This window comes from Phyllostomus discolor, chromosome 15 (genome assembly GCF_004126475.2).
Source record: "Phyllostomus discolor isolate MPI-MPIP mPhyDis1 chromosome 15, mPhyDis1.pri.v3, whole genome shotgun sequence".
Taxonomy (NCBI): domain Eukaryota; kingdom Metazoa; phylum Chordata; class Mammalia; order Chiroptera; family Phyllostomidae; genus Phyllostomus; species Phyllostomus discolor.
This window is the reverse complement of record NC_040917.2, coordinates 275,701-291,779: the sequence shown is the minus strand read 5'-3', so window position 1 is coordinate 291,779 and position 16,079 is coordinate 275,701. Positions and strand designations below refer to the sequence as shown.

Here is a 16,079-nt window from a genome sequence, read left to right as displayed (position 1 = left end):
GTCCCAGGAATGGCCAGAGACTGAGGAAGGGTCCTGTGCCCAGGACATGGGCCTCTGCAGCTCTGGTGGGTCTCTACCCTGCCTGGATCCCCACAGAATCTGTGTGGACATCAAACAGTGTGGGTGGAGTTCAGGCGCCTGCTCAGGACTATACTTGTCCCCTCTTGCTGTCCTCCAACAGGCTGGTGACCTCATAGTCAGCTCCTGAACATACACAGGGACACTGAAGGCAGAGAGCCATCCACCACCTGGTCTGTATCCAACACAAACATCTCAGGCAGTGTTGCCTAAACCTCTAGCACCCAGAGGTGTCCACCCCTCCCACCCAGAGCTGGCTCGCCTCCCCAAGCCCAGCTGCCCAGACTCCACTCTGGAAGGCCTCTCCTCACAGGCCACACCCCTTCCTGAGGACAGGGGCTCTACAGACCTCCTTCCACACAGGTAGTCACCCCGCCACCTGGCCTCAGGCCTGTCCCCAGGGACAGAGAGCCCCACCTGATTGCTTTCCCCAAGGTCCCTGACATCCCCACTCCCACCTACAACTCTCTCACCCCTCCTCTTTACATGGGAAAGGGAGTGTGAAGCGGATCTGGAGCTGAACTGACCTCCCAGCAGCACTACAACCCCACGATTTCTCCACCAACCTCAGAGCGCTGTCCTGCCTCCCGAGCCCCAGCCCATCTGGCTCAGCATCCAGTTCTGCAGGGCCAGTGTAGACAGTGTTGCTGGGTTCAGGTCAGGGGCTGGATCAGCTGCATGCATCAGGGGAATACCTCCACAGTGGCTCAGCACAGACCCAAAAGCTCTGCTGTGAGCCTTTGCTCCTCTGCCCCCAGGGATCCTCCTCTAGTAGCCCCTGCCATAATGCCAAAACAGCAGCCCTAGGCTCAGGCTGTCACTCCCATCTGGGCGTGTTTTCCTCAGAGCCCACCAACCACTGGGCTCCTTCTGGTCACAGGTGCTGGGACCAAGGACTGCCAGACCTCAGGAGACATATCCAGCAAGGATTTCCCTGCCACTCCTTCAAGGTCAAACAGCACAGAGTGAGGTGCTGAAATCACAACAGGCCAGGAGGTTTATGGTCCTGCTTGTGTCACTGTGGTATATAGCAGCGGATACCACAGTGACACTTGTCAAGTCAGAAACCCCTGTTGGAAAGCTGCCCAGCCACCAAGCCCCCACTCAGGATGTGAGGTGCAACACTGCCCTCCAGGCTGGCAGATGCTCCAAGCCTTCACCCTGAGTCTCAGGAATGGCCAGAGCCTGAGGAGGGGTCCTGTGCTAGGACATGGGCCTCTGAAGCCCTGGTGGGCCTTACCCTGCTCTGATCCCAACAGAATCAGTTTGGGCCTCAGACAGTGTTGGTGGAGTTCAGGATGCAATTCCCAGGGCCACAGGACACTCCTAAAACCTTCCTGTGGGGCCCAGAGCCCAGACCTGCCAACTCAGCCATGCCTGACTGGAGGCCTCACCTGGAAGCCCTCTCCCCACCAAGAGGCACAAAGGCCCCAAGATGGAGGATTCCGAGAGGCCCTGAGTCACAGAAGGTCTATTTGGGACTACAAGCCTGAGAGAGACTGTGGCGGAACCTGTTCCCATGGCCTCTAGCAACCCAGCCCCCGAGCCAGAGGTCAGAGAGTGGAGCCCTGCTCCCATCCAGACACTGTCACAGGCTCCACAGGCAACCCTTGCTGACTACCCAGGATTCTTTCCTGTCACACCCCATGGTGGGGGCAGGTGCTGGTTGGGTCAGGGGAAGGCTATGCCCTGTCTTCTCCCCTCACAGAACACAGGGGTGCTGTCCAGAGCTGACCTTTGGAGGTAAGTGTCCAGTCCTGCCACCAGTGCCCCAGGGCCAGGGGCCAGCAGACATGAGCCCTCAGTTAAGCCCTCCAGAGCCACGCAGGCCCCCATGCTCCCCAGCAACACACAACCCCTGGGCTGTGTCCTTCACTGGGGCTGGCTTGGAGAGAACTCACAGTCAGGTCCCCAGTCTCAGCTCTTTCAGAATGCCCAGAGGGGCGACAACTACACACACTGACAGTCAGCAGTCAGCAGGGCCCACTGCCCTCCCCTCCTCCATCCCAGTGGTAGATTCCTCCATAGAGGCCCCATGACACAGCCCTCCCTGCAAATCCTCACAGGGCCTCTGTTCCAGCCCTGGGAACTCTGCCTCACTGGGCCTCAAGTTCCCCAGCCCAGTCCGGGGCCCAAGAAGCCTGTGTGCCTCCTTTCACAGGAGTGTCTCCAAGTATAGCATTTCCCTATGGTGTCTGGTGTTCCAGGAAGGGAAGGAGTTGAGGGCCCCACTCACCAGGATCCCTTTCTTGCCAGAGCACCTGTGCTCAGGTCCCAGGGGGCCAGCACTGGCCACTACCTGTGGGGTAGGGTCCTGAAGGACAGAGGAGCCCCCAGGAAGCCTGTTCTCCAGCAGCATCCTAGACACTGAGAGGGCCTGGCTGCTCGGCATGCAGGAAGCAAAGAAGCACCAGCCCAGCTCCCGTATCAAAACCACTAACCCTTAGAGCCCCTTCCTGCCAGCCTTCCCACCCCTCCCCCCCACAGAGCTCGGGAGAGGTTTTCAAACCCTTTTACCATTAAGCTGGGTTTACCCTGAGTGGATGTCTCTGCAGTTCCCTTCTTCTGGTCAACAGTAGTTTACTTTATCCACTCCCAATGCCACAACACTGCTTCCGCTCCCTCTGTGACTCATCAGGAGCCTGTGCTGGGTCTCTGGGGTAACCACATGAAGGGAGGTGGAGGACAGGGCATAGAGGATGGGTCTCCTGGCCCATTCTGGTCTGGGGTCAGTCAGAGTGACTTCCTGGAGGCAGCAGCACTTTTAGCTGGTCAGAGAGTAGAGGTCAGAGAGTGGAGGGAAAGAAGGAAGGTTCTGCTGGTGGTCCATGCAGTGCACTTGGAAGGAAAGAAGCACTAGGACTGGTGCTTCTGCACTGGAGGGTCCCTGGAGACCTGCACTGGGATGCAGAACCAGCTGGAGTCAAGATCCCAGTTGCTGGGGTTAAATGGTGTTCCCTGGTATCCCAAGGCAGAGATGGGCACCCCCACTGGGCCTGGCCTCAGGAACCTGCTCTCAGCCAGGAGCAGCCCCCAGCAGAGCAGGGGCTCTGCAGACACAAACAAGACAAGGACACAAGAGCCCCTCCCTCAAGTCCCTGACTGAAGTCAGCGTGTTCGTGCTTCAATGTGCAGGGTGTCACAGAGGAATCATCTTGAGATTCAGACACAGAGGTTCTGCTGGCGGTCCAGGCCATGCAGAAGCCACTGGTCCTGGGGGCAGGTTGGGGAGGTGTCGACCCCAGAGGGCTGGCTCCTCATGCAGCCTTATCACAGCCATGGATGGTCCTGGACAAGGAGGCCTCTCTGACTGATCAAACTGCTCTACTGGGACAGAGGTATGGCAGGGAGGAGGTTGCATGGACGCCAGCCCCCACCCTTCCTCCAGTCTTCCTTCAGGCCACATCAGCATCTGGCCCACATGCCCCTAGCAGTGACCCCTATGCCCACTCCAAGGGACCTGGGCAGACTTTTTGCTGCCTCTTCCCTCCTGTGCAACAGCTCAGCTGCTCAGAGTGCTTTAGCCTCAGAGTGACTCTCACACTCACTCTCAATACACCACACCATGAGCACATGTCCTCCTCCTGAGCCCACTCATCATCCGTGGAAGGTCCACCCTCTCCTTCACATCTGTTACCTGCGTGGGTACCCTTGGGTCTTTGGCCTTCTCCCACAAGACCTGTCTTTCTCTCCCTCCAGCCACCTCTCCCAGGCCAGCATCTGGGCTTATCAGCACCCACTCCTCTCCTCCAGAATTGCCCACCCTCCTCAACTCCCCAGCATCATGACCCTCAACCTGTACCTTTGCCCTGCTCCAGCCCTCCCCCATTTCCTCACCTCTCTCCCTGTTTCCCCTCAACTTCCTCTCCCTTCCCCATGGCCTGTCCTCCCCCTCCATGACCAGTAGATCAGCCCCACTCTGCACACGTGGGCCTGGTGCCATTTTGAATTTGGTCCCATCTGTGGAGGCAGTGCCATGACCTCTGAGACTCTGGTGAATATTCAGGTCATTGCACTGAAGGGACAGGTGTGTCCCACCATCAGGATCTGAACCTGGGAGCTCCTGTTTCCATCACTGAAACCCACATGGGGAGGCATCTCTCTGCCCAGGTGATGCAGCTGGGCTTCCTGTCTTGTGCAAAAGCAAATGGGCAACGGGGGTGGGGGAGCATTTGCTCCCCTGACAGCAGCCACTGTCCGACCACAACGGAGTGGCCAAGTCCTCCAGAGATGCCGACCCACCATCCATATCCTTGGCTGCTGAGCACATTCCCACTAGCCTCCTGCTCCCACAAGAAGACACGCATCACCTTTGCTGCCCTGCTGCTGCCCAGGCCTCTGGCACTGACCCCTGAGGTTGCTCCCACCTATAAGAATGATGAGCACCCTCTGGTCATCGCCCTTGCCTCAGGAATGTGGGGAGTGGGTGAGGCTTCTCTGGACTTGTGAGCCCCACTGCCTGCCCTGGGCCGTAGGTTGGAGGGCTGTGTGACACCAGGTTCTTTCTTTGACCGTCCATGGAAAGTTACAGTGTGACTTGAGACTTGTGGCTCTTCCCTGACACTCTCTTATTTGCCTGTTAACTTGTTTTCTGGCTTTTACTCTTTTGGGCTCATGTTATCAGGTATTAGAGAAGGGAAATTCTCTTTCTCATCCCTTTCTTTCCTTCAGTCAAGTTCCCACAGCTGTTGATTTATCTGACACAGCAGCCATGTGCTCCTGAGTTGCTTCTGACCTGAGGAAGGAAGGGGAAGTCTTCCTTTTGTATGTTGGTGCTTCCCAAATAAAGGGCCCAGAGATCACCCCCCCCCCAACACCTGTGGAGGCCTTTAGAAGCCATGAGGGGAGTTTGCCTGCCAAAGCTGGCCTGCACTCTGTCCATCTGGTGGGCCACTAGCCAGACCCTGGCGAAGGATGACCCTGGCTGTGATGGGCTCACAAGGCGCCATGACACCAAGGGCCTTGAAGGCCGAGGCAGCCACTGGGCTCACCATCTGCACCTTCCCTGTCCTTCCACAAGACCCGCCCTCCTGGTCACCCAGGCAGACAGACCAGGCATCATCTCTGTGGGCTCTACCTTCTGGGCATCAGGATCTGAGGTCCAAGATGCAGAGTGAGTGTGGCCCTCCCACCTCCCATTGCCACTGATCTGATGGCTTCCTGCTCTGGCTTGGACATCGGGCACAGGCCAGCCAGAGGGCCACTGCCAGCTCATCAACTGTTTTCAGAAGCTACTGTATGGATGTTCCCTGACTAACAAGGGAGATAAGTGACCAAGTCACCCTCTCCTCCTGCCCTCATGGGTTTGTTTGGCCCTCAGCTTGGCCCCAAGTCCTGCTCAAAACAGCAAAGCCAGGATTCCCAGTCATCTGCTCTGGAGGGGGAAGGGCCCCCATGAAGCAACAACTGTGAGCAGAGGCCAGAAGGCTGGCTCACCATTGCTGGTGGACTCAGTCATGGCTCATCCCAGGCCATCCCAGTGCACCCACCCATTCAGCTGCCATGCCTGGCACCCACTGGGGCACATGCTGTAGCCACTGTCCTTCCCTTGACATGTGCTTGTGACAGGTGGAGGCAGAGGTGGCCTCCTGGACTGGGCTGTGGGGCACTACAGAAGGAGCCCAGCCTGCTGTGTGGTCCGTAGTCCCTGGACCCACAACAGATGCCCTGAGCCCAGCTATGCACAGCACTGCCAGGCAGGGAGGACAGGCAGGAGATGCCTCTGAAAGGCTGAGAGATCTGACAAGGCCAGCTCCTGTCATGTGTGGGGAACCTGTAGGACACATGTCTGCAAGAGCTGAATGAGGTCCTCTGGAGCTGGCGGTTGGGGGATGGGGGATGGGGCTGGCAACTGAGGCTGGGACTGGTGCTGGGGGTTGGGGATGGGGGTTAGGGTTGGGGGTAGAGGCTGGGGGTGGGGACTAGGAGATGAGGGCTGGGTGTAGGGATGGAGGCAAGGACTGGGGACTGGGGATCGGTGGGAGGAAAGGGGCTGGCAGGGCATAGTGGGCACTTCCCCTCCCCAGTCAGGAACCAGAGGTCTGAAGAGCCAGAGCAGGTGCTTCCTGTAGGGGCTGGGGTGCCCCAGCCCCTGTTCCCTGAAAGGGAGACAGGAGGCCCCAGAGAAGAGGCTGCAGCAAGAAGGGCCTCCAGGGAGGGGCTGGGAGCTAGAGGAAGCCCTGCTGTGAGCTATGAGCAACTCCCACCTCAAAATGAGCCCTGGTGGGCATCGTGGGACACCATGCTCCCCCAGGGAGCAGGGCCCCAGCCTAGGAGGAGAGGGCAGTCCTGACCCTCCCCCATCACCACATAAGGCATGGGAGGGAGGGGCCATGAGGCTGTAACCCACACCTCAACCTTCACTCCCACACCTCTGAGCATGTCCCTCACTCTGTCTGCAGCCCCAACCCCAGGGGCATCTCCTCATCTCTCAAGACCCAGGGACAGCATCCTGGGAGTGTGAGCCAGAGACCCTGCTCCACCTGCCCCTGTGGGAGCCCCTGTGGGAGCCCCTGTGGCTCTGCTCACCATCCCCATGGGTTCCCTAACCATCAGTCAGCACCCAGACCTCCTGCCCTTCACACCCCAATCCATCCACACTTCACCAGGAGGAACCTTCTAGATCAAGCCCCCAACATGCTCAGCCTCTCCTCTGGGCCTTCGGGGCACCTTTGAATGCAGCCACCTCAAACCACCTCAGTCCTCTAGGCACATGGCCAGCCTCTGGGTCTTCACTCAGCTGTTCCTTTGCCTGGAGTTACACATGTACTGGCACATACTCACACACACATGTACATGTGCACACATGTTACAGAACAGGGCCAGGGGGGTACGGTATACTATTATCAAAAGGACTCACTAGGTTCCCTCATCTGCCGCCAGAGGAAAACATCTCTCAATGCCAGAGATGTGTGAAAAAGAAAGGAAATCTTTATTTAAAGCTATACAGAGTTAAAGTAGTGACCTAATGTCTTCATTAAAATATCAAAGTCCTTTAGGATACCCATAGACACCCACAGTGCTTCCTTCTCCCCCTGCCCTAATTCAGAGTACTGTAACTCAGGAAAAGAAACTAACATCTGTGATTCAGGCTCCTGACACTGTCAGCTTTGTTGCCGTCCAGCAAGAATCTCCAATTAATCCAAAGCCATGTGGCACCTTCTCCTGGCCTACTGGAGAAGGCCTATTTCACCCTTCTTCCAGGTGGTCTCTCCTGCTTCCCAGGCCACACAGACAAAGGGAGCACCCCAAAGCTGCACGGTCCTCTTCTACCAAAGCTGTGGGGGTCCCCACTCTGGCAAAGCCGAGTGGTACCTCCTTGCAATGGCTGCCGAATCGGGGTTTAAATCCCCACGCCAGTCTTCCTCTGTATCCCCATTTCCAACTCCTTCTTCAATCAGTTACACCTGCCAACATTCCTGTGTTATTCCAAGTTTGCTGGGCTGCCATCATGAGTATGGGCAGGTGTGGCCCCATGTCATGGAGCCAATTTTCTCCAAGCTCTCAGGCAGGTGCTGTAACTTCAGGGACCTGCCCCCCAGTTACATCTTGGGTGGAAGTCCCTTCCATCCCCCTGGCTCCAAGCATGGCCACAGCTATTTCATACATCTATGCAACCAGTTAAAGGTTTTAGATATGTTAAATGACCATGCCAGAGGTTAGCTGCAAAGCTGTTGCTGTACAAAACATCTGCACATGCCCCTGATCCATGTGTCCCTTCCCCCAACTCACACCTGTGGGGGGAAGGAGTGAGGACATCCTTTACATCTTTCTAATATTTCCTGGACACTTGAGTTCTGGACCCCATTCCAAATCACTATTTGGGGTCCCCCTCAGGGCTGCACCCTGTAACACACACACAGGTGCACAAACGTACACTCACATGCTCACACTCACACTCACACAGACTTAACATGCCAGGCACTCACCCTTCCCCAGCTAGTGTTCAGGGTGCCCTCACACCCTGCCAGTCCCCAAGGCCCTGAGGCTGCATCTATGACTGCCTCCCCCAGCAGTAGCCTGTCCCTGAGCACACCTGCCAGGTTGACCCCTGGCCCAAGGGAATCTATGTGCATCTACTCCCCAAAGGCTTTGGGGAAGGCTTCAGACCTGGTGCCCCTCTGAATCCTGGCACCCAGCCCCAGGTCTGACAGGTGTGGATGCAGACCACCATCCTCATCTCCATAGTCCAAGTCAGGGGAGAGCAGCCAGACTGGTGTGGGGAAGGGAGACCGTCTCCCTTAGACTATATCCTCCCCCCACCCCTTGCACTGCCCCTCTGACACCCTTCCCCAGGGGCCAGCAGCCCCAGGGGACATGGAGGGAACCCACCCTTGTGGAGACCCAGGGGCCCACACCTGCAGGGAACAATGAACAGGTAGAATTAATGAGATGTAACCCACACCTCAGATGTGGCCAGAGAGAGAAAGCAGCCTCTCAGGCTGAGACCCTGACAGACCCATGGGGCTGTGTTACAGGTCAGCAATGGACTAGGGATTCCATCAGTCCCCCATACCCTGGCTTGAGAACTTTCTCCAGCTAAGAACAACTCAAATTTGGGGGCCAGAGCAGGTACATAAGAGGGCCTCAGACATGGTGTTGGATCAGCTGTTATTTCTAAAGAAAAGGGAAATGCAGCCCTGGGTGCTGGGACCTCCTCTACTCTGCAGCCCGCCCACCCACCTGGCTCTCAGTGGGGCATCAGCCTCCACCAACCTGCCTCCCACTCCAGTTTTGGGGTTTTGGGTGAGCCAGGAACCACAGTGGCAACTGGGACCACAGTGATTGACAACTCTACAAAAACTTGGTCAGAGTCCCCAGAGCAGCTGTGACTGTCCCCCAGGGCTCAGTGCCAGGTGCACAGGGAGGTTGGGTAGGAGCCTGCAGTGGGGATGCTTTCCAGGCCAAGGGACAGGGGAGGGGTGGCATGGGCAGCAGGGTGAGCAGGGAAGTGTGGCCTGTGGGGCCAAAGCAAGCCATATGTCAGGGAGGATGTCCAGACCCAGACCTGGGGACTAAGGCCAGAGGACACCTGCCAGGGACACCAGTGGCACTGTCCCCAAGTGGAGAGCAGAGTGTGCAGCTCCCTGGGCTCCCTGAGGACCCCAGCTGCAGGAGTGTCTGAGGCTGTAGCTCAGGGCCCACTCTGTGCCTCTGCTTACTTATAGCACTGGGGCCAGGGCACCTGGTCACCATCTACTCAGGTGAGTCTGGCATGCTGCCAGGGTTAGAGGACTCAGGTGTACCAAGCCAGGTGCAGTGCTTGGTGTCAGAGGTGGGACAGGAGGGAGAGGTGCATTTTGAGAGGGGGAAGCAGCAGGGAGGAGGCTGTGCTGCTGGTGACTTCCAGCACTGTAGACGGGGTGCCCCGGTCACTGTCTTCCCTGCTAATGATGCCCTTGCCTGCCGCCCTGCATCTCTGAGGCCCTTGTAGCCATGGACAGGTTTATGTCTGAGGGCAACCAGGGATTGTATCCCTGTGCAATGCTTTTTATCTCTGGGGCCAGGGGACCCTGGTCACTGTCTCCCAAGGTAAGATGGCTTCCTCTACCTGCCTCTGCTGTGGGGCTGGAGAAGACCTTTCCGGAGAGTTGTTGCTCTGTGTGGGGCCCTCAGGAATCCCCAGGGGGTTGGGGTCACTAGGGTCGCTTCTCTGCAGAAGGCCTTTAGTCTGGGACAGGGGACCTGTGCTCTGTAAGGCAGAGAGGACTGTGTGTCAGAGGCATGGGCACCTGAACAGGCAGGGCTTGCTGTGGTGGCCAGAGGCTGGGTAGGGGGCAGGTTTTTGTACACTGCCTAACAGGGCCCATGGCAATGTGATAACTTCTACTACTGGGGCCAGGGCACCCTGGTCACCGTCTCCTCAGGTAAGACCACTTCCTCTCTTTTCCTCTGTCCTGGGGCTGGGAAACACATTTCCAGAGAGTCGTTGCTCGGTATGGACTTGGGGCTTCTGCTCTGGAAGGCAGAGCGGGCTGTGTGTCGGGGGCGCGGGGACCTGAGGAAACAGGGCTTGCTGTGCTGGCCGGTGGCTGGGCAGGGGGCAGGTTTTTGTACACTGCCTAGCAGGGCCCATGGCAACGTGATGATTACTTTGACTACTGGGGTCAGGGGACCCTAGTCACCGTCTCCTCAGGTAAGACCACTTCCTCTCTTTTCCTCTGTCCTGGGGCTGGGAAAAAATTTCCAGAGTTGTTGCTCGGTATGGACTTGGGGCTTCTGCTCTGGAAGGCAGAGTGGGCTGTGTGTCAGGGGCACGGGGACCTGAAGAGACAGAGTTTTCTTGGTGGCTGGCAGCAGGGCAACTGGACGGCTGGGCAGGGGGCAGGTTTTTGTACACTGCTTAATGGGGCCCATGGCAATGTGATGCTTACTTCGAGTACTGGGGCCAGGGCACCCTGGTCACCGTCTCCTCAGGTAAGTCGGCTTCCTCTCTTTTTCTCTTCCCTGGAGCCAGGAAACACATTTCCAGAGAGCCATTGCTCTGTGCAGACTTGGGGCTCATGCTCTGGAAAGCAGAGCGGGCTGTGTGTCAGGGGCACGAGGACCTGAGGAGACAGGGCTTGCCATGCTGGCCAGTGGCTGGGTGGGGGACAGGTTTTTGTACACTGCCTATCGGGGCCCATGGCAATGTGATGACTTTGACTACTGGGGCCAAGGCACCCTGGTCACCGTCTCCTCAGGTGAGTCCTCACAACCCCTTTCTCCTCTCTCTCTCCGAGGGTTTTTGATACATTTTGGGAGAAAATGAGGGTGTCTGGGTCTCAGGTTCAGAAGGACTGGGGCCAGTCCTGGACTCAGAAAGGGTCTGGGAGGGGACTGCAACCATCAGGGATGAGGAGAAGAGGGTCCAGGACCTTTTCCTCCTGGGCTCTGCATTTGGGGACCTCTCTGAGGTCTCTGACGCCATTGGTCTCTAAGCCCCATTGTCCCCTCTGCCCTCACTGGGCATTTTCTGAGGTGGACCGGAGGCCTCAGTTTTTGTCCAGAATCCTAGCATGGTTACCACAATGTGGTTTGAATACTGGGGCCAGGGGACCCTGGTCACCGTCTCCTCAGGTGAGTCCTCTCCCCACTTCCACTGGAACTTCCCTGGGGGAGTCTGGGTTGTCAGGGTCTGGATATCAGGGACAGAAAGGCATCTTGAAAGTCAGGAAAGGAGGCCAGGGAGTCTGACCTCCCCTCCACAAATGTGCTGTGCGGTGAGGGGACAGACAGAGCAGTGTGGCTGCCCTGCCCTCAGTTCCAAGGACTCTGCTGCACCTGCTGTGAGATTGGGTGGCTGTCTGTGTTGCTTGGACTTCTGAGTCCCAGTCGGCTCATGGTCAGGGGCCCCAGGCAGCCAGTGGTCGGGCTCCTGTGGATCAGGTTGGGGGAACGGCTGACAGAGGGGCCCAGGAGCCTCCAGATCACTGTCGCTGGGATGGTCGGCATCCATGTGGCTCCTGGAGACAGCGTGCATCTCTGAGTGGCCTCAGGCAGTGCTGGGCAAGTGCCCTGGTTTTTGTGGAGTGAGGATGGAGTTTGCACTACTGTGATTATTATGGTATAGACTACTGGGGCCAGGGGACCCTGGTCACCGTCTCCTCAGGTAAGAATGGCCTTTTCAGGCCTTCCTTTTTCTACTCCTCTCTGTGGGTTTTTCTGGGCATCAGCAGTTGGTCCTTGGGATGCGTGGCCCTGGGAACCTGGGCAGGTTGGCCAGAGATGACAGGGGCCAGGGCTCAGGGACATCGGAGCCTCTTGATTTTCTGATGCTTTTCAGAAACTGGCATAATTCCAGCATGTCTAGGGAGGCACTGAGCCCCTGAAAGAGGAGCTGCCAACCTGAAGGGCCACTTTGAAGTGAGAGGCCTGGCGCTTGGGCCAAGGACTGGTGGGGCTGCAGCCGGACAGTCTTGCCAGCAGATTTGGGTGTCAGTAAGGAGGGTGCCTGGCCTTGGTGATTGTGAACTGGGAACAGCAGAGTGCTCAGGAAGACACTGTCCTCAGACTTAGGAGTGAACTTCTGCACTAGATTGGATTTTTTTCAAGCCCATTACATTTATGTAATGTAATTTAAAAATTGCTTAATTGTACTTAGGCTTTTATTGGTTAGGAAAAGTGCTGTCCAGTGAGGAGGGACCTATGGCCCCAGTGTTGGGGACAGTGGGTGCCTGGCCTCTGAGGTGAGAAGCAGCCGAGGCCGGAGAGCTCAGCCCCAGGAGGCAGCTTCTAACAGAAAGCGATTTGCTCCCTTAAGAGGCTTACTGAGTATTGAAAGACAGGGTGTCTTGGGAGTGGCTCCTTTGGAAAGTGTTTTAAAAATTATTACTTTAAAATATGAGTTTTCATGTATATTACATTTTTAAATCTTATTATTTAATTCATTGCATCTTTCTGGAGTTGATAGTGGTACAAATTTGACCAAGAAATGGTAAGTCAGAACTGTGAGCCTCAAACTCATGGCTGAGTTTTGACAATAATAAATTAAGGTTATTTTTTAAATTAATTGAGGGATGTTCTGAGTGGATGGAGCTGAGCTAGTGGCAATGGCCGCTGGGACTGCACACCTGCAGCCGGTGGCGGGAAGCAGGTGGCCGCAGTCTATTTTAGGAAGCAAGAAAACACGAATGGCAAATTTATGGTTAATGGTTATGAAGAAGTGGTTTCGGATAGTTTTGCCCACAAATCTAAAAGTGTTCCTTTGAGCAAAACAACACCTGCATGATTTGAATTCTAAAATAAGGTGGGGGTGCTGACAGAAACTAGGAAGTTCTTTTTTTAACTATGTGAGTTTAATTTTTTCAGTCTTAACTTACTAACTACTCATATTCATTTTGAACTTAAGATATTTAAGAAATTAAACAGTCTTAGAGGCCATTTATCAGTGTGTTCATATAACTTTTTTAAATTAATTATCCCTTCAAGTGGTAATTAATCTCACACTGACTCTCTGTCCCCAAAGCACTGTTTTTATAATGACTGCTTGCAGGTCTTAAACTTCATGATGAAGAAAGACTTTGATATTCTGATAAAGTTTCCTTTGTTTCTAAGTATTTTTTAAGAGCACTTTTCACCTTTAGGTGAAACGAGTGTAATTGTCCTGAATTATTTTAGTTAGGCATGTCAGTTGGTGGATCGAGAGGAAGCCAGTGAGGAGCTGAGTCAGAAAGGAGCCGGGCACTTTGCAAGGCCATTTTCTGACTTGAACTTGCTCTGGTGGAGGGTCTGGATGTGGCCCTGAGCCCCAGGCTGGGGACACGTAGCGCTGGCTTCTGCCACCAGCCCAGCCAGCTATCCTGAGTCATGAATCGTGTGAGTAGTGGATTTGGAGAAATCGTTGTGTGACAAGACCCCACAGAACTTCCAAGTGACCAGGCAGACATGGTAAGAGAGCGGCTGCCTGCCGCCGGCTGGCTGGGGACAGACAGAGGGCCTGAAGGTTTTGCTTCCACCTGAAGGGGGATCTTGGATGATGGATGCTCAGTGAGGGCAGAGAGGCTTGTTTGTGTGACCCCTTGTCTAAGTCACTCACATTTAACTTTCCCTAAAGAACATTCCAGGGAAAAGGTAGCAAGTGCTGACCAAATGCTACCCACCATTGATGCTGTGACTCAGACAAGGCCATGCTTCGGTTGTCTTTTCATAAGTTGTAAACTCAGCTTTGGTTTTTAGGTCAGTATTGCACATGAGGAGGTAGCCCATGCCTTCTAAAGAACTTTGTGCTGAAGAGCAGAATTCTAAGTGGAGAATTCAGACAAATTCATTTCTTGGCAATTTCTAGTGATGATGTTTCTTTAGAGGGGATGTAGTCAAAGTTAGGGGCTGATTACAGGGTGTGTGCCGGGAGGAGAGGCACCACAGGGACCACCCCAACCTCTCCTCTACACACAGAAACAATGCTCCTCAAATTCCTGGGAGATGTGTTAATGACTTAAAGTTGTCTGGATATATTTTTAAGATGTTTAAGAAATTAAACAGTCTTAGGGACTACTTATCAGTGTATTCATATAACTGTTTATATATGGTTGTTGAAGGAGAGTACTGATTGGTACTGCTTGGGAGCTGAAAGGCAGCTGGGGCTGGGACTGAGGATGTGGAACTGAGCGACCCAGGGATGAAAGGCAGGGAGAAGCCCTGGGAAGGAACTGACCATGGGCCCAGCCCAAATGTACAGCACTTGTGGGTGAGAATGGCTGCAGCTGAGGCACGCAGCTCTGCTGGCCTGACCCTTTCTGGCCAGAGACCCTCGGCTTTCTGGACTATCCAGGACTGCACTGGGCTGCTCAGTGCAGGCCTGAGCTGAGCCAGATGAAACCAGTTTGAATGAGCTTTCTGATCTGAGCTGAATTGGGCTGAGCTGGACTGAACTGGGTGAGCTTAGCCCATTGAGCTGAACTGAGCTGACTAGGCTGAGCAGACCTGATCTGCGCAGGGCTAGGTGAGTAGAGCCGCGTTGGGTGGGGTGAGCTGGGTGAGCCGAGCCGAGCTGAGCTGAGGTGGGGTGAGCTGAGCTGGGCTGGGTGGACTGAGCTGGGCTAAACCAGGTGAGCTCTGCTGGACTGTGCTAAGCTGAGTGGAGTTGAGCTGGGCTGAGCTGGTTGAGCTGAGCTGAGCTAGGTGAGCTGAGCAAGCTGAACTGGGTGAGCTGGATGAGCTGAGCTTTACTGCGATGAGCTGAGCTGAGCTGAGTGGAGCTGACCTGGGCTGAGTTGGGCTGAGCTGGGTGAGCTGGGTGAGCTGGGTGAGCCAGGCTGAGCTGGACTGAGCTGAGCCAGACTGAGCTGAGCCGGGTGAGCTGGGTGAGCTGGGTGAGCTGTGCTGGGTTGAGCTGTGCTGATGCAGGTGAGCTGGGCTGAGATGGGCTGGGCAGAGCTGGATGAGCTGAGCTGAGTTGAACTGGACTGAGCCAGCTGAGCTGGGCTGAGCTGATTGAGCTGAGTTGAGCTGAGCTAGGCTGAGCTGGGCTGGGAAGAAATGAGTGAGCTAAGCTGGATTGTGCTAAACTGAGCTGAGCTGAGCTAAGTGGAGTGGAGCTTGGCTGAGATGAGCTGGGATGAGCTGAGCTGAGCTGGGCTAAGCTGGGCTAAGCTGGGCTAAACTGGGCTAAGCTGGGCTAAGCTGGGCTGAGATGGGTGAACCAGGCTGAACTGGGTGAGTTGTGCTGGACTGTGCTAAGCTGAGCTGGGCTGAGCTGGGTTGGACTGGACAGAGCTGGTTGAGCTGAGCTGAGCTGAGCTGAGCTGGGCTGGGCTGAGCTGGACTATAAAGAGCTGAGTTGAGTGGAGCCACCTGGGCTAATTTGGGCTGAGTTGGATTGAGCTGGATGAGCTGAGCTAGGTTAGCTGGGTGAGCTGGGTGAGCTGAGCTGGCTGAGCTGGCTGAGCTGGGTGAGCTGAGCTGGACTGGACAGAGCTGGTTGAGCATACCTGAACTGGATGAGCTGAGCTAGGTTGAGCTGGGCTGATGCAGGTGAGCTGAGCTGAGCTGGGCTGGGCAGAGCTGGATGAGCTGAGTTGAGTTGAAGCTAAGCTGAGCTGGGCTGGGCAGAAATGGGTGAGCTGAGCTAGATTGTGCTAAACTGAGCTGAGCTGAGCCAGACCGGGCTGAGCCGAGTGAGCTGAGTGAGCTGTGCTGGACTATGCTAAGCTGAGCTGGGCAGAGCTGGGATGAGCTGGCCTGGACTGAACAGAGCTGGTTGAGCTGAGCTGAGCTGAGCTGGGCTGGGCTGAGCTGGGCTAAGCTGGGTGAGCTGGGTCAGCTGTGCTGGACTGGACAGAGCTGGTTGAGCAGACCTGAACTGGGTGAGCTGGCATGTGCTGGGCTGAGCCAGGTGAACTGAGCTGAGCTGAGCTGGGCTAGGCAGAGATGGGTGAGCTGAGCTGGATTGTGCTAAACTGAGCTGAACTGATCTGAGTGGAGCTGAGCTGGGCTGAGCTAGTTGAGCTGAGCTAAGCTGGGCTAAGCTGGACTAAACTGGGCTGAGCTGAGTGAATCAGGCTGAGCTGGGCTGCACTGAG

General features: G+C 55.7%; 2 gene segments (V, D, J or C); both read left to right on the top strand.

Annotated features, from left to right (window-relative positions):
- LOC114489669 overlaps positions 1–16,079 on the top strand; it is a 384,977-nt gene that overhangs the window by 362,975 nt on the left and 5,923 nt on the right. Inside the window, 1 exon segment of the C gene segment in view lies at positions 10,714–10,760. Coding sequence covers positions 10,714–10,760 — 47 coding nt within the window.
- Positions 10,401–16,079, top strand: part of LOC114489672 — a 100,360-nt gene continuing 94,681 nt past the window's right edge. The window contains exon 1 of the C gene segment in view: positions 10,401–10,494.